The sequence below is a fragment of the Zootoca vivipara genome, chromosome 2 (assembly GCF_963506605.1).
Source record: "Zootoca vivipara chromosome 2, rZooViv1.1, whole genome shotgun sequence".
NCBI lineage: Eukaryota > Metazoa > Chordata > Lepidosauria > Squamata > Lacertidae > Zootoca > Zootoca vivipara.
This window is the reverse complement of record NC_083277.1, coordinates 38,393,994-38,411,444: the sequence shown is the minus strand read 5'-3', so window position 1 is coordinate 38,411,444 and position 17,451 is coordinate 38,393,994. Positions and strand designations below refer to the sequence as shown.

General features: G+C 43.7%; 1 protein-coding gene across 2 annotated transcripts; it reads left to right on the top strand.

The window, feature by feature from the left end:
• The first annotated feature begins 14 nt into the window (after positions 1 to 14).
• TMEM43 (transmembrane protein 43) lies at positions 15 to 17,423 on the top strand. 2 transcript variants are annotated; one of them, XM_035106500.2, is made up of 13 exons: positions 15 to 178; positions 522 to 577; positions 3,279 to 3,428; positions 4,518 to 4,652; positions 5,896 to 5,990; positions 9,039 to 9,088; positions 9,993 to 10,062; positions 10,428 to 10,498; positions 10,732 to 10,853; positions 11,705 to 11,779; positions 12,136 to 12,237; positions 13,965 to 14,082; positions 15,790 to 17,423. In XM_035106500.2, exons 2-13 carry the CDS (start codon positions 566 to 568, stop codon positions 15,990 to 15,992), a joined length of 1,203 nt encoding a protein of 400 aa, XP_034962391.1. In that variant the 5' UTR covers positions 15 to 178; positions 522 to 565; the 3' UTR covers positions 15,993 to 17,423. The 2 variants fall into 2 exon arrangements, with proteins under 2 accessions (XP_034962391.1, XP_034962390.1); XM_035106499.2 differs by lacking the exon at positions 15 to 178 and having other exon boundaries at positions 194 to 577.
• The last annotated feature ends 28 nt before the right edge of the window (positions 17,424 to 17,451 follow it).

Genomic DNA, 17,451 nt, shown 5'->3' with positions numbered 1-17,451 from the left:
AGTACCCCGTTTGAACGCTGGGTTCTTTCTGAAGCGCGCAAGGGGAGCCGGGCAGGGGCGGAGCCTTCCCTCCTGCGTTCTCTAGTCTAGCGGGGCCTCAAAGGCATAACTAACGGGAGAAGAGCTCGGCGTGGTCGGCTTATCCCTGAAGTACTACATGTCCCGGCGTGCTGTGCGCGTAAATACTCCTTTTCTCCACAGAACATGCTTCGGCGGCCTGGGTGATAAATCACCACCGCCCCCTTTTTATTATTACTTAACGCTTGGAAGTTCAATGATCGTCCCAGCGGGGGAGGGGGAGAGAATAAATAAATACGCGAAGCCGTTGAACGACTGCATTTCCCAACATGCTCCACGGCTGCGCTCTGCTCCCTGACACGCCCGCGAAGGGAGTGCGCACGCGCGACAGCCTCGAGCGTCCTGCTCGGCAGCGGAGGGGCGGGGCAACCCGTGGGAGTGACGGCTTAACCCCTGCCTGCGTGGGGATTTCTGAGGATTTGCGTTCCGTTCTTTCCTTCCAGTGTTAAGGATCTTCCGGCGGAGTTTAGAGACTCGCAAGCTCAACATGTCTCGAAATGTAAGTGTGTGTCTCCCTTTCCTTAAAGCTAGGGATCATAGAATTGTTCGGTTGGCAGGGACCCCGCGAGGCTCCTGTAGCCCAACCTCTCTTTGCAAGGCAGGAATTTCAACTAGATCTTTACACTCACGGGGTGAGACACACCAAAAAATTGCGGGCATCCTGGGGCTGCGATCTGTAGCACGCACTCTGGTTTTGGAGAGCTTCATTGAACTAAGCGAGACTTCCTTCCGAGTAAATGTGCACAGGATCGGGTGGCGTGAGATCAGCTGGCTTGTCAGCGCGGGAACGAACAACTGTGCTCCCCCCCCCCCGGATAATCAATGGAGAAGTTAAATAGATGCTGCTTGCAGGACTTAAAATGGAGAGACACCGTTTTCTCCTCCGTTGTTTCTATTACCGTACTACTGCTACGGAAATACTGTACCGATGCCTCTGAGTCTGAGACATTAGGTGTTGTTAACTAGCATGTGCCTTAAGATGCTGTGTGACTTATTCTTCATCCTCTTTGCTGCCAACAACTAGCGCAGCAATTCCCTTGGAAAAGGGCGTCTACTTAGGAATTGTTTCAGGGTGTTGTCACTCTCCAAGTTTGAAAACGGACCTTTTTGGGTTCCAGTGCGTACAAGTACAAACATACTGTACAACTTTCCTTGGCTGCAGCACATGCTCTGATTAAAGAGGACCCGCTTCTACTTTCCACCCCACAGTAACAACGTTTTTAAGAAAATTGTCACAAAAGGCACTAACAACATTCTGTCATTTACCAGGACACATTTGACAGGGCTTACTTCTGCTTGCATATGGCTTTGCAGTTAAAACGACACCATTGGGATTACTGTAATATGATTAAAGCAGGCATAGGCAAACTCGGCCATCTAGATGTTTTGTGACTACAACTTCCATCATTCCTAGCTAACAGGACCAGTGGTCACTGGTCAGGAATGATGGGAATTGTAGTCTCAAAACACCAGGAGAGCCAAGTTTCCCTATGCCTGGATTAAAGGGTGCTATGGTAGGCTGCAATCAACAAGTATTTAATTAAACAACAATAACCTCAACAACGACCAAGATCTCGATCAGGAATTAATCAAGGAAGACAAAACTGTAGAATCTTACTAAAAGGATACATAGCCAAGCTAGTTGGCACCCACAGATTAAACCTGTAGGCTGAACCTCACGTGAAATGCCCAGTGCAGTTCTGTGAATGTTTATGCAAAAATAAGTCCCACTGTGTTCAGTGAGACTTGCTCCCAGTTGAATAGGTTTGCCACCTTAGTAGGGTCTCTTCTGAAAGTATTGGCTGGAGGGAACTACAGTATACTAGCCTGGTTGCCAGAAGCACCAGATGGGGCAGCACAGTGACAAAAGGAGGTAGAAAAATTCCTTCCAGCAGCACCTTAAAGACCAACTAAGTTTTTATTTTGGTATGAGCTTTCGTGTGCATGCATAAAAACTTAGTTGGTCTTTAAGGTGCTGCTGGAAGGAATTTTTTTATTTTGTTTCGACTATGTCAGACCAACACGGCTACCTACCTGTAAAAAGGAGGTAGAGATATGTCACTTTGAGTAGGTAGGTAACTTTCATTCCCTGGGCAAGACTCTAAAGCTGAACAAATGAACTGGTAGACAAAGGCTGTAGTCTTCTACATGCTTACTTGGTAGTAAGCCCCACTGAACACATTTGAACTTACTTCTCTAAAGAATTTGTGTTTTGTTTCTACCAACTGTGCTTTGATATCAGTTCTTCAGAACCAGCGATTGAGCATAGCCTTGTTTTAACTTGTGCCCTGTGGTTGAAAAAGTTAGCTGGAGTAGAATGTGCATACACAACTTCTTTGCATGTCATCCCGGGAAGCAAGTGTGTGTCTGCTTGGCTCAGAAAGCTAGTTGCTATGGGCACCTGTAGAAAATATTTTGAGTAGACACACCCTAAAATGTGTTTCAGTGTGGGCAATTGATAATCCTTCTGTGTCTCTTCACAGTGTTATTTTTAAACTGCGTTATTTAGTCCTGTGCCCTAGCACATGTTGAGGAGTACTGTGAAAGATGTTGAATGTTTAGATTGAGCATTCCATGCTTCTTTATTCCCTTAACGTTTAAAAAATCCAAACCAAAGTATTTCCCCACCACCAGAACCATGAAGGGAAGCTTGAAGTGCTCCTTCATGACAGGCCAAAGTGTTGAATGCTACCTGCATTCAGTGGTGGTGGTTGCATATGCACTGTTGCAGAATTCTGATCCTTTTCCAGTTGAAAAAGAGCTGAAAGTGACCACTCTTTTTATGGACTGGAATAGCACTGCAGTGTCAGTAGTCTTAGAACTGCAGCCTTGGGTATTTCCTTTTCAAAATGTGCATAAGTGAGCATTAATAATGTATTCAGTAGGGTGGGGTGGAAACTGAGTTGCTGTCTTGCAAGGTAGGTTCTTAGCTTATGCTTATCACTTTCTTGCTAAAAGAAACTGGTATCTACCCCCTCCCCGGAAAATCCCATCCTTGCTATTTTTAGTACCTATTTTCATGGCACTAGTGGACTATATGAAAATAGGATCTCTATTGCTTGTAAACTGTCTGTGTAGAGAACACATTGTCAAGAGGCGGAAAGCAACCTGCCGATTTCTCTTTTGGGTGTTGAGCATGTCATGGTAGGAACTGTGTCCAGAAGTAATTCCTTTTGATTTTGTTTTTCCTTTTATAATAGTTTTCCGACACCGGTAGCAAGAAAGAACATGTTAAAATTACAAGTGAGCGAAAGCCTGGATTTCTGGAGCGCCTCAGTGAAACTTCTGGAGGGATGCTCATAGGACTTGCCGCATTTGCCCTCTCTTTTTACGTTCTTTTTACCAATGAGGTAAGTCAAGGCAGGGAGGATGGGATTCTTTTTTCAAGAAGCTCAGGGGTATAAAATATCAAGGCCCTTTGGGGATCCCCAGTGGGACTCATAGGCTGGCTGGCAACGGTTCTCTAGGGCTTCAGGCAGGAATCTCTTCCAGCCCTACCTGAGGTTTGAACCTGGGACCCTCTAGGTCAGGCATCCCCAAACTGCGGCTCTCCAGATGTTTTGGCCTACAACTCCCATGATCCCTAGCCAACAGGGCCAGTGGTCGGGGAAGATGGGAATTGTAGTCCAAAACATCTGGAGGGGCGAAGTTTGGGGATGCCTGCTCTAGGTGGAAAAACAGATGCTGTACCACCGAGCTATGGCTCTCTTCCTGGGCTCCTTTCCAAGGCCACTTTATTGAGTGTGTTCTTTCACCCAGTAAAGCTACCTTTGGAAATAGCTTTTAAAGATCAAGCTCAAGCTCCCTGTGAAGAATTTACAGCCCTAACTTAATTATTTTGCATTTGTGCAGCTGTGATAAGTGCTAATGTATTTGCCTCCAGAACTTCACAACGTAATTTTGGCATTAATTTTGCATCTCAGAAATAGCGACAACAGAAAATCTTTACATGCCATTATCTGGAATGTCACCCGCAGACCTTGACGAAATGTCTTAACTGCTTTTACTGGCAGGATTACGAGGGAGTAGGTGGTTCTGCATTGCGCTGCAACTGCAGTACTTCCTCTGTGTCTCGGACCTGAAGTCATCCCATAATTCATCCAGAGTCTCCCCAGAGCACAGCCCTGCTCACCCTGACACACTTCCTCACTGTTTCCATTCAAGTGCTCTTGCTTGCCTGAAATGTGTCCTTAAACCTCAATGGTGGGTGGAGAGATTGGGGAACACTGGGATGCGGCTTTTGCCTGGCTGTCATATAGCCCAGGGCACAAAGGTGTAAGACTCACCCGTTGCTTTGCCCACTGCTGGGATGCAACCCCTGGAAGGTTCCCCACCTCTGCTTGCAAGGATTTTCTATAGGTCAATTTTAGCACAACATTCCACTGTCTTTTTGGTGTGCTCTTCCCACTCCCACCCCTCTCGCATTTCGCCATCTGTAGGGGCGAGCTTTGAAGACGGCCTCCTCTTTAGAAGAAGGGCTTTCTCTGGTGGTCCCTCTCGACGACATCCAGAATGTATTACAAGAGAATGAAAGGAAACTCGTGCACCTGTCGGGTCCCCTTAGAACTTCAAAGGTAAATAAAGTGGCATTATCAGAAGAATTTGTAGATTGTCCCTCACCTCCACATTGCAGTGTTGTTGGTTTTTAAAAGTGCTGCTTCAGTTATCCCATACATTTGGATGCCTTGCCTGAAAAAGCTTGTGCTTGTTTATTTCACCCCATTGTGTGGTTTTTTAAAAAAATGTATGCACGAGAATCTGCAACTTCAGATGCGATCAAAGGTGTAAGGTAGAGTGAGCATCTGGAATGCACAATGCTGCAAAAGTTATGGCTCATGCCATTTTGTGTTTTCTGCAGAAACTGCTCCCTAATGCTTTTTACGTAGGGGGCAGAGTGCAGAGGTTAGTTTCTCAGTGCTACGGCACACAAGTCTAGATGTCTGGAAATCTTTCCCTCTGGCTCAGAACGTGTCTTACTCTATAGTGAGGGAAAGGTTCTCTGAATGTGTTTGAAAGAACTCCTACATTGATGTGTTTCAGGGATCAGCTACCAGCGGCCTAAAAGCAAGTTCCTTTTATTAAGGCCTCTGCTAAGGACTTTGTAAGACCGTGCATTACAACCTAATGATGCCATAGTATGTATCATTTAAGTAAGGCTTAAGTGTGGGCCCCTTTGGTACCCCAAACCCCGCTGTCTAATGTACGTTAAAATAAAACTCTGTGGTAGCATCATGAGTTGGGACATTTTACGCAGTAGAATATGGCACGCAGTCAGGCCACTTAGCTAGGATTCTGCATTTCACAGGTTAGTAAATGGGCTTATGAGTTGGCTTGCACTTTTGTGTTGGCTTGTCTAACAATGACCATGTTGTCCTTCAAAATCCAGGCAAAAGTTGCTTTTTTCCTGGCGTACTTCCTGTAGTTCCCATGCTTGTTGGCAGTTCTTCTCTGGAAAGGCATTCCCTTTAGCTGACAACCCTATCGAGAACTGAGTCTGACTTTCCCTGATAGGGCTTGGGTAGGACCCCTGGCCAATCAGAAAAGCCAGTTAGGGCTAGTTAGTAGCCAGCAGAAAACTTTGGGCAGAATCATCATTTGTCAGACCTTTTCAGCAGGCTACTAAAGAAGATTTCTGACTGAGCGACCTTAGTTCTAATTTGCAAACGCCCAACACCTAACAAGTTTGTAGACATGCCATTGCACCCCAGATTTTTAAGTAGTGCCTTTTGCTTCTCTGTCTCTTCACCCACCCAAAGTCTTGGGAAACCTTTGTAAACTGCAGATCTCCTGATTGCAACTTTGTTTTGTATTTGCTAGCCTTTATATGATCCCAGCTATGGACTTTCTATCCGGGCTGTCAAGCTGAAGCGTAATGTGGAGATGTATCAATGGGTAGAATATGAAGATTCCAAGTAAGATGAACTTATTAATGCTTTCTCTGCCATGGCACATAATGTGGGAGTGGGGTGTGTCTTTGGGCATAGGGACTTGTACTCTATAATCCAGAACACGGCTTTATGTTCACCTGTTGCTTTTCCCCGTTGTTGTTGTTTAGTCGTTTAGTCGTGTCCGACTCTTCGTGACCCCATGGACCATAGCACGCCAGGCACTCCTGTCTTGCACTGCCTCCCGCAATTTGGTCAAACTCATGTTCGTAGCTTCGAGAACACTGTCCAACCATCTTGTCCTCTGTCGTCCCCTTCTCCTAGTGCCCTCAATCTTTCCCAACATCAGGGTCTTTTCCAAGGATTCTTCTCTTCTCATGAGGTGGCCAAAGTATTGGAGCCTCAGCTTCACGATCTGTCCTTCCAGGGAGCACTCAGGGCTGATTTCCTTAAGAATGGATAGGTTTGATCTTCTTGCAGTCCATGGGACTCTCAAGAGTCTCCTCCAGCACCATAATTCAAAAGCATCAATTCTTCGGCGATCAGCCTTCTTTATGGTCCAGCTCTCACTTCCATACATCACTACTGGGAAAACCATAGCTTTAACTATACGGACCTTTGTAGGCAAGGTGATGTCTCTGCTTTTTAAGATGCTGTCTAGGTTTGTCATTGCTTTTCTCCCAAGAAGCAGGCGTCTTTTAATTTCGTGACTGCTGTCACCATCTGCAGTGATCAAGGAGCCCAAGAAAGTAAAATCTCTCACTGCCTCCATTTCTTCCCCTTCTATTTGCCAGGAGGTGATGGGACCAGTGGCCATGATCTTGGTTTTTTTGATGTTGAGCTTCAGACCATATTTTGCGCTCTCCTCTTTCACCCTCATTAAAAGGTTCTTTAATTCCTCCTCGCTTTCTGCCATCAAGGTTGTGTCATCTGCATATCTGAGGTTGTTGATATTTCTTCCGGCAATCTTAATTCCGGCTTGGGATTCATCTAGTCCAGCCTTTCGCATGATGAATTCTGCATATAAGTTAAATAAGCAGGGAGACAATATACAACCTTGTCGTACTCCTTTCCCAATTTTGAACCAATCAGTTGTTCCATATCCAGTTCTAACTGTAGCTTCTTGTCCCACATAGAGATTTCTCAGGAGACAGATGAGGTGATCAGGCACTCCCATTTCTTTAAGAACTTGCCATAGTTTGCTGTGGTTGACACAGTCAAAGGCTTTTGCATAGTCAATGAAGCAGAAGTAGACGTTTTTCTGGAACTCTCTAGCTTTCTCCATAATCCAGCGCATGTTTGCTATTTGGTCTCTGGTTCCTCTGCCCTTTCGAAATCCAGCTTGCACTTCTGGGAGTTCTCGGTCCACATACTGCCTAAGCCTGCCTTGTAGAATTTTAAGCATAACCTTGCTAGCGTGTGAAATGAGCGCAATTGTGCGGTAGTTGGAGCATTCTTTGGCACTGCCCTTCTTTGGAATTGGGATGTAGACTGATCTTCTCCAATCCTCTGGCCATTGCTGAGTTTTCCAAACTTGCTGGCATATTGGGTGTAGCACCTTAACAGCATCATCTTTTAAAATTTTAAATAGTTCAGCTGGAATATCATCACTTCCACTGGCCTTGTTATTAGCAGTGCTTTCTAAGGCCCATTTGACTTCACTCTCCAAGATGTCTGGCTCAAGGTCAGCAACCACACTACCTGGGGTGTACGAGACCTCCATATCTTTCTGGTATAATTCCTCTGTGTATTCTTGCCACCTCTTCTTGATGTCTTCTGCTTCTGTTAGGTCCTTACCACTTTTGTCCTTGATTATGGTAATCTTTGTACGAAATGTTCCTTTCATATCTCCAATTTTCTTGAACAGATCTCTGGTTTTCCCCATTCTATTGTTTTCCTCTATTTCTTTGCATTGCTCATTTAAGAAGACCCTCTTGTCTCTCCTTGCTGTTTTTTGGAAATCTGCATTCAGTTTCCTGTATCTTTCCCTATCTCCCTTGCATTTTGCTTGCCTCCTCTCCTCCGCTATTTGTAAGGCCTCGTTGGACAGCCATTTTGCTTTCTTGCATTTCCTTTTCCTTGGGATGGTTTTCGTTGCTGCCTCCTGTATAATGTTACGAGCCTCCATCCATAGTTCTTCAGGCACTCTGTCCACCAAATCTAAATCCTTAAACCTGTTCCTCACTTCCACTGTGTATTCATAAGGGATTTGATTCAGATTGTATCTTACTGGCCCAGTGGTTTTTCCTACTTTCTTCAGTTTAAGCTGGAATTTTGCTATAAGAAGCTGATGATCTGAGTTACAGTCAGCTTTTCCCCGTAGCTTTCTCTTTTAATTCTTTTCTGTACAATACCCTTGAGGTCTACAACAATTATTTGGTCAAGTCTTTTCTTTTGGAATGCAGTATATACTTTCCCCCCACGGTGACTGATTATTCAAACCTATAAAGAGCAAATGAACACAGAACTATGAGTCACTTGTTTATAGCTGGCTTCTGCTGTGGAAAGTATGAGACCGAGCTATAGGGAAAATATTACCACTGGTTCTCATGCCTCCAACCCTTCTCCCTACCTTGCCTTGGCTGGGTTTTGTGCCAAAATAAACAATAGTCAGTTGGCGTAGATGCTGGCATCTTGCCTACTGCTCCAGATCCCTTGGTCACACCAAACCTGGACCCATTTTCCCGAATATTCTACTCTTCCCTTGAGTCTGCCTACCTTGCAGTAGCCTTGCTATTGCTTCCCTCTTGTTCCTACTGCCAGCAGGGCACATCTCTGTGCCAGCTTAGCTCAGTGGTCAGCAGTTGACAGGAGCTAATATCTTAGGGGCACCATCTTGGCTACCCCTGATCTAAACAGAGCTTGCCATTATCCCACAGAAGCAGCACTGTTGGACCAATGGTCTCTTGGACACATGTTCACCTGATTAGTTTAAATGTTACACTGGCATTTGCTAATATTTTTTTCTGTGATTCACATACAATAAAGTTGTGTGTGAAATACAGACTTCTTGCGGACTGCACTTTGGTGTGTGTTTAACTTCTCTGTCTCCCCGCCCTCCCATCCCTTCTGTAGAGAATATGAAGAGAATGGTGAAGTGAAAAAAGAAACCAGATATACATATAGTAAGTTAACTAGCACACAATTTTTTCCTGTTGGGACTGGTAACTGTGCCTTCAGAGAGCTACTTGACAGGCATACATTCAACAGGGACAGCTCTCGCCATCACTTTCCTCAGCTCTGAGGTGGAGGAAGGTGTGTTGTGCTGTTGCGTAAAGTGATTGCGAGACCTGCCCCTCTTGAATTTCTTTCTGCTGTGCAGCAGCTGTCAAACAGTGGCAGGAGAAGGGCAGCAGCCTTATCCTTCACTTTTGTGGCATTATTTAGGTTGTTGTTTAGTTGTTTAGTCATGTCCGACTCTTCATGACTCTTCGTATTTATGTACTGTCTGCACCTATATTTTGTGTGTCCTTCAAGGAGCTCAGAATGGAATAATTATCCAGTTGGGTTGGTTGCCTACAAAGATGTGGCAGGCAAAAGGTGGCTGAAGCCTAATATACCTTTTTTTGGGGGGGGGAGAATACCTGCATGAGTGATTTGCATGTTATGTTAAGACGACCTGGGCTTCAGTGCTCAAAAAGTGAAATGAAGAAGTCTGCTTTTCAGGAAATCTTACAAGTTGTGGCTTGAAGATTCCCAGTAATTCCATTGCCTTCTCGAAAATGGATGAGATTTGGGGCCCATCCTCCATATTCTTCCACATTGCATATCCCGTTGGCTTGCTTTAGCATCACTTCTTCAGCTGACACGACCGTGTTCTGTTCAGATCCCTCACCCACCTTGTACCCCTCTCAATTACGTTGTTCACTTCATGGCATATAGTCCAATCCCATTTGTTAAGCACTTTTAGTATGCAAGTACCCCTTGCTGGTTGCACTTTGTATGCAAATTGAAGTTGGGGGTGGGGAGCATTCTAAACTAACATCTCCTTGGTGTCTTTTTCTATATACTTTCTTGTTTCCGTTTTAGATACTGAATGGAAATCGGAAGTTGTGAACAGCAGAAATTTTGATCGGGAAATTGGTCATAAAAATCCTAGGTAAATCCTGTATTTCACCATCTCAAATAACCTTGCCTATTATGAAATGGGTTGAAATGAATGATGGCTCATTCATTTACCGTGCAATCCTAACCATGTCTACTCAGAAATAAGTCCTAATGAATTCAGTAGTGCTTCCTCCCAGGTAAATGGGGTTAAGATTGTAGATTAAATCCTGAACTAGATACTGTTAGGTATTCTGCAATCAAAAAAGGATGGCATTGTAAATCACTTAGCAAATACATTTGAGTAGGTTTCCTGACACGGTGTGCTTGTTTTGCTATATAGAAATCTTTGCTAACCCTTTCTGTGCCATGGTGTCTATCGAGTTGAAATAAACTCTGCAATTACTTTTTTCCATGCAGTGCCATGGCTGTTGAAACTTTCACTGCAGTTGCTCCTGATGTCCAAGTGGGCAGATTCTTTCTTTCCAAAGGTAAGAAGTTTTAGTTTTGGTGTAGTTAGCCTATGCTTTAAGATCATTCCACATTGAGTAAATTATGGAAAAAACTGATAAAAGGACATTGTGACTTTAGCAGTCTGTTTCCAGTTCCAACTGGGTTTTGTTGAACCTCTGCAGAGCGGAAATCACACAAGGCATATCCAGAATGTCTGTTTGGGTTATTGTAGTTAAATATCACAGAACAGAGCAACTCCTTTGTTTCCTAGGCCTTGTTGAGAAGATTGATAACTTCAAACAGATGAGCTTGTCAAAATTGGAAGATCCCCATGCTGATGTGATCCGCTCAGGGAATTACTTTTTTCACAGTGAGAATCCTCGACGTCCAGAAGTAAGAAACCAATTTATAATGAACAGTTCAAAAACTAACTTAAAAGAAGTGTGCATGCACACGAAAGCTCATACCAAAATAAAAACTTAGTTGGTCTTTAAGGTGCTACTGGAGGAATTTTTTTATTTTGTTAAAACTCTGTTGTCTTCCCACCACCACTAATAACTGCAGTTATATTGTATATACTGTTTGTCTTGTCATATACTCTCACTTCTTTAAGGCAGTGTTTCCCAACCTTGTGCCTCCAGCTGTTTTCAGACTACAATTCCCATCATTCCTGACCACTGGTCTTGCTAGCTAGGGATGATGGGAGTTGTAGTCCCAAAACATCTGGATCCACAAGGTTGGGAAACACTGCTTTAAGGCGTATAATCCTATACAGCAGGGGTGGGGAGCCTTTTTGGCTGCATGGGCCGGATGTTTATCAGAATCTGCCTAACGGGCCAAATTTGACTGCCCACCTGCCAATCACCTGATGTCACAAATGGCATCAGGGATTTAGTGCTTTGATGTTCCAAAACTGGGGCTTCAAAGCACTAGCAGGTAACTACAAACCCATTTGCAGTGAAACAGCAGCTGAAGCGGAGAGAGAACAATACTCAGATCAAGTAAGATCACTCTGCCTTCACAGAGGTGGAGGTGGGGATCCTGCTCAGTGCTGGGTTCAGGTACACAAGAGAGCTTCTTGCAGGGAAGTTCTGCACTATTGCAAAATGAAGAATGTCGCTTGGGAACCTTACTTAAAGGATGGGAATAGCATGAACTGAGATAATGTAGATTTCCAAAATCTCCACTGGGAAGCTTCTATTACCAACACCTTTACCTTGTTTGTTTGTTTCTCCCACTTTCAGGTAGGAGATCTTCGTGTTTCTTTCTTCTATGCAGGTTTGAGTGGAGACTCATCCCACCTAGGTCCAGCAGATACGGTAAGTGTTCCAGCTCTCCTACTCCTCCCTGTGTGAAGAAATAACACTTCTGTGTACAGTGGTACCTCTGGTTAAGAACTTAATTCATTCTGGAGGTCCGTTCTTAACCTGAAACTGTTCTTAACCTGAAGCACCACTTTAGCTAATGGGGCCTCCTGCTGCCACCATGCCGCCGGAGCACAATTTCTGTTCTAATCCTGAAGCTTGACCCGAGGTACTATTTCTGGGTTAGCGGAGTCTGTAACCTGAAACATTTGTAACCTGAAGCATTTGTAACCCAAGGTACCACTGTAATGAAATTGTTAACCTGCAAGGCTCTTTTTAAGACTCTCATTTTCAACTCTGGAATTTTTCAGGTGACAGTAATTGCTCGTCAACAAGGGGACCAGTTGGCTTCATACCGAACCAAGGCTGGGGAGATCTTGCAGATCCTCTATCCCGATGAGCTCTCTCCTGAGGTAAGAGTTATAAATACAGGAGAACACTAGAAAGAATGGTCTTCTCCTTGTCTGTATAAGTGAGATATGAAGCGGAATCCAATTTACTTTCTGCTTCTTTTCTCTTGGGATTTTTTTCTCTTTGAGGAAGGGCTGTAGCTCAGTGATTTGCATGCGAAGGGTCCATAGTCCAGTCCGTAACAATGCCATGTAGGGCTGAGAAAGACTCTTGTCTAAAACCCTGAAGAGCCACTACCAAGGCAGAGAAATGCTGAGCTACATCTGCTGCAGAGAACTGGGGGCCAGCCAGATCCTGACCTCCCCCAACCACTGCGGCTCATTTGCACCCCGCCCACCTGCCAATAAGCTGACATCACTATGACTTCAGCTGAGTCTGCTTTTGTTTGATTTCAAACTATGCAGGCAAAGGCACAGGATGGGAGCAGCATCTTTTCCTGCCCCACTTAAATGTCAAGCAAAGGAACCATTGGAGCAGCAGGACAGAAGGGCCAGTGACTGTGTCCTCACTCACGGTTTTGGACCGATTCAAGGTCTAGGCATTGTTTCCAGGTGAAAACGTGTCAATCTTTGTAGTAGATGGAGTAAGAAATCAGAGAAATTTGGTTGGCAGGGAGGGTAGGCTGTCAGAGGAGTAGGTACCGTATGTAGCAGGAGTGTTTCTGCATATCATTGGTCTATGGCTGCTCCTTGGTCTCTTGGCCAGCCAGGAATTCTTTCTATCATAGGGAGGATATACGGAAGGAACATTGCATTTCAGTAAATGAAATCATGGGAGGTGTTGGAAGAACTGTCGAATAGTTAATTCAAACGCAGAGAAATTTTTTCAGGCTTGTTAAATTTGCAGAGTATATCTCAGAAAGAGAAGTTGTTTATGATGATGAGGTTGTACACCATCCAGAAAGGATTAAAAAATGCACACACCATGAAAAAAAGTCCAGTATTTTTTGTACTAAATAGTACTACATGGTGTTATATCTTTATCTTCTGTTCCAGCAATATGTTTTAGCCTCCTCATGCCATTCCTCTTCCCCACACCCCCAGGTTGTTTCACACATTTTTTCCCAATATCCTACTTTCATGAAGTCCTTAAGACAGGCAGGAAATCACTGCCCAACCCCAGCTGTTAAAAACCTAGAAGCAGTGTATGTGTGTGGCTGTGGCTGGCTGGATCTGCCTTCCACAATGTGCAAACCTTCCAGACTCTAATCTCCTTCAGCTGGACTGGTGGTATTTGAAGTCCAAAACATCTGGAAGGCACTGTGGTGGGGAAGGCCAGGCTAGATGGAGCTGGGTGGGTGTGTCCACTACATACTTGATCCGCATGATTCCAGTCAAGGATTATCTCACACTCTGACCCAAAAGAGCAATTATGTAATCTAGCAATGTAGATCAACTTAAAGGAATGTTATTTCATTATGTGTTACAAAGGGCAGGAGGGACAGTATTGCTGCTACTGCTTCTTTTTTTTTTTAAGAAAAAAAAGTCAGTTGGTTTTTGTTTGCTTCCATCTCTGTTGAATATTGTAAATAGTGTGTGTGTATAGATTTATATCGGCGGCATTTGGACATCATGTTCATGCATGTAACACTGAAGCACGGTTTCGTGTTGCATCCAAACATAGCCATTGTCTTACGCATAAAAATTTCAGAGTGGTGGTGTGTAGAAGTAGCAGAGTTGGATCTTATAGGAAAGCTTGGTGTACTCACTGAACACTGAACACATTTTAGGAGGTGTTCCAGAAAGAACATGAAAGTAACACCATGAAGACCTGGGGCCTCCGTGCAGCTGGATGGATGTCTATGTTTGTAGGCATCAGCCTTATGACCAGGATTTTTTACACCCTGGGTAAGTTTTCTGGTAGCAACCTGACTTGATTAATAAATAAAGCATTTGATCAATTAATTAATCAATATATTGGATCCAAGCAACTTCTGTACTAGGGAACTCTGTCATTATAATAGGGTAGCTAGTGCTATTTTTCCTAGAAAAAGAGGTGCTGGAACTCACCATGAATCCCTTGTTCTCTTATAATGGCAATGGCGCTCACCTGAGAGGTGCCGGAACCGAATTCTGGTGAGTTCTGGCTGGGAAAAAAGCCCTGAGTGTAGTGATCCTGCTCCTGGGCGTGAACATTAACGGATGAATTGTAACTCAGTTCTCCCCTTCCTGTGCTTTGTGTTCTCTCTCATGCTGATGATCCAGGACCCAGGATTAGGGAGGAGCTCTCACAGGACGCTCAAGTTTAGAATACGGCTTGCTAAGAGGGGGAAAGGAAGGTACTTGCTTGTTTCTGATCGGAGCTACAGTAAGGGTGTGAAACTCAACAGAAGAGAATGAGAACCATGTTCCGCACAACAGAAAATATGTCGAGTCCTACCTCTTCTGCATAATCTCTTTTGAGACTCTGGGTTCTCCAAGGCTTTGCTTTCCCCCTTTGTGAAGTGGGTGGACGACTTAGGCTGCAATTGTAACCCCACTTGCCTGGGAGTAAGACCCATTGAATTCAACAGGGCTGACTTCAGAGTGGACAGTTAGGGATGGCAGCCTTACTATTATTTTTCTTACATTAATATCCTACCTGCCTTCCATCATGGAGCAGCTTATTTGTGGTCCCCCATCAGGGAGCTCACCAGGTCCAGAACTTTTCAGCTCCGGCAAGGAGGTGGCCTCATGTCCCTTCAGATGACCCCATGGACTGTACAAAGGATGCTGCCATCTGTCAAATCAGATTTCCAAACTTACTGGAAACTATTTTGTTTATTACATTTGTATCCCACCTCTGTTTCCTCTAAGGAGCTCGGGGTGGCATATATGGTATGCTTTCAGTTTACAAGTGACAAGCCCAAGCTAATTCCGTGGCCAAGTGGAGACCTGGGCTTCCCCCCCCCCCCAATAATTTTTATTCATTTTCCAAATACAAAATCACAAAAAACTCAAAAAAAAACCACACCAAAAATAAAACATAGAAAAGAAAAACATCTCAGATCTTATATTGTTTACTTAACATTGTTGATTTCCTCAATTCCCCCCTCACTGGGTCTGTTTTAAAATTCCAATTAAGCAGTTTTCATCTTATGTCGTAAATTATTCTAACACATTTTATCATTAACACTCAAATATTCTATTCTAGAATCATCATCTATTCTCCACCAGTAATTAATCAATTTATCCAAATCAAGAATTATTTCCCCTTCTATCTTCTATTCCTCCCGTTAGCCTAATTTTTTTTACCAAGAACTTTCCATAAATTTAAATATTAATTCTTCTATCATACTAACATGTATGATAGAAGACCTGAGCTTTGATCTCCCCCGTCCAACTTCTGCACTGTTAACTTTCTGTCCTCTGTGGCTTTTCAGTGCTCAGAGGATTAGGCCAAAGTTTGTTTTTTACTGACTTAGTGGTGGGTAATTTGGGGAGGAAGAAGATTTATGAGAATGCTGGGTGAAGTTTAATAAAGCGCAGTTTAGCAGCAGCGTGGTGTCACCATGCTGATCTTTCACTAGTGTGTCACTGCTTCATGTCTTGTTTCATTCTTCTTTCCCGCTACAGTGGACTGGTTTCCAGTAGTCCGGGACCTGGTTAACCTTGGCCTGAAAGCATTTGCCTTTTGCTTAGCCACTTCTCTGTCCCTGCTGACCATTTCGGTGGGCTGGCTCTTCTACCGGCCTCTCTGGGCAGGACTGATTGCCCTGTTGGCGGCGGTTCCCATTGTGATTGCGAGGTCCCGGGTTCCACCCAAGAAGCAGCAGTGATGCCGTGGAGAAGGGGGCCTCAGGGTGCGCACCCGAATCTCTTTGGAGACGCCCGGAACATCTCAAGCAATTGCCACTGTGTATGTGTGGGTTTTGTTTTCTGCTTTCCAAAACAAAAACTCCTTGACGTTGCAATCCAGACAGTATGACACCAAAGAGTTCCATGATGGACCTAGACGCAGAACATGTGTACAGTTTTTATTACGTAACCAAGTGAAAAAGTGCAACTGTTTCCGCTTGTCTTTTTTAAGTCGATGGAAACAAAATGGTAGAAATGGAATAGAATTTTTGTGTGCCTGATATTAAGCACAATCAAGCGAAGCTGCCTTTGCAACTTGATTAAAACAGTCTGGCGACCCTCATAAGAAAAGGATAGGTGGTTTGTTGTATTGATGAAGACCACATCGGGTTTTTGAAACTGTAAATCATTAGGTTTTCCTTGCTTATCTCTGTTAAAGTCATATACTTTGATGCTAGGAGCTTGCATATGATGTAAGGGGTAAAATGGCCATGTTAAAGTGTTTTTGGGCTGTTCTCCCTCAGCCCCCATTGCACCCCAATTTTAAGTGTGCCTAGAGCTTTATCTTGCTCCCACTCACTTTTTCTGTCGTCTTGGAGATGCTAAGTGAACCTCTGCTGATTCTCCATATGAAGAACTCACTTTATTTGCCAAAAAATTAATTAAAAATGAATAGTTTAATTAGGAAATTATGACTTAAAACCAAAGCTGTATCAACAGCCTCAGGATACGACGTTTCTTGCATTTAAGCAGAGGAATGTATTATTTTCACTGAAAGGTAGTAATCATTGCAACATAATATTTCTACATCTAAACCTCTGCAAGTAGTTACTGTTTTGTGTCCCATGCCTCTTATACTCCTGCAGCTATCCTTTGTAGTTGGGAAAAAGGGGTAAACTCCATACATTTTACCTAAAATGTCTGAAGAGTTAAGCCCATTGTTGTTAGATTCCTCATAGTGACTCCTGGAGGGGAGAGTCACATTCTGGGAAAGCAGATGATAATTATTTTAATATTGTCTGGTCTTTTCCTGTTTTTGGAGCTTGGATACTGCTGTGCAAGGAGTCTCTGGATCACATAGTCTGGTCATTGCTTGAATAGGCAAATGATCTCAACCCAGTCCCAGCAAAATGGAATTGACTATACAGTATCTGCTATTTAAGAGGCTTGAGGTGGTATTGCTTAACATGTTGTTATTAAGTCAACTGTGTGCTAGAAAATTGCACAGAGAAAAATATTAAGCCGGGTTTTTTGTAAGCTGAGGAGTAAATTCCGGACAGCTACACTTGAAATGTTTGGGGGTTGGTTTTTTTTTTAAAGATAGGTGGCAATGCTGGCTTTTTTATGTTTTTTTTTTAAATTTGGGTGGCAGTGCCAGACTTTTATATTCCATGAATAAAAGATCAATGAGTGTTGGTGTGTGGTTTTCTTTTTAAACCA

Excerpts from the sequence above, each read along its gene's own strand:
- TMEM43 (XM_035106500.2), top strand. Across the intron at positions 3,429-4,517 it reads ACGTTCTTTTTACCAATGAG|GGGCGAGCTTTGAAGACGGC; the intron begins GTAAGTCAAGGC and ends CGCCATCTGTAG. Across the intron at positions 10,854-11,704 it reads AGAATCCTCGACGTCCAGAA|GTAGGAGATCTTCGTGTTTC; the intron begins GTAAGAAACCAA and ends TCCCACTTTCAG.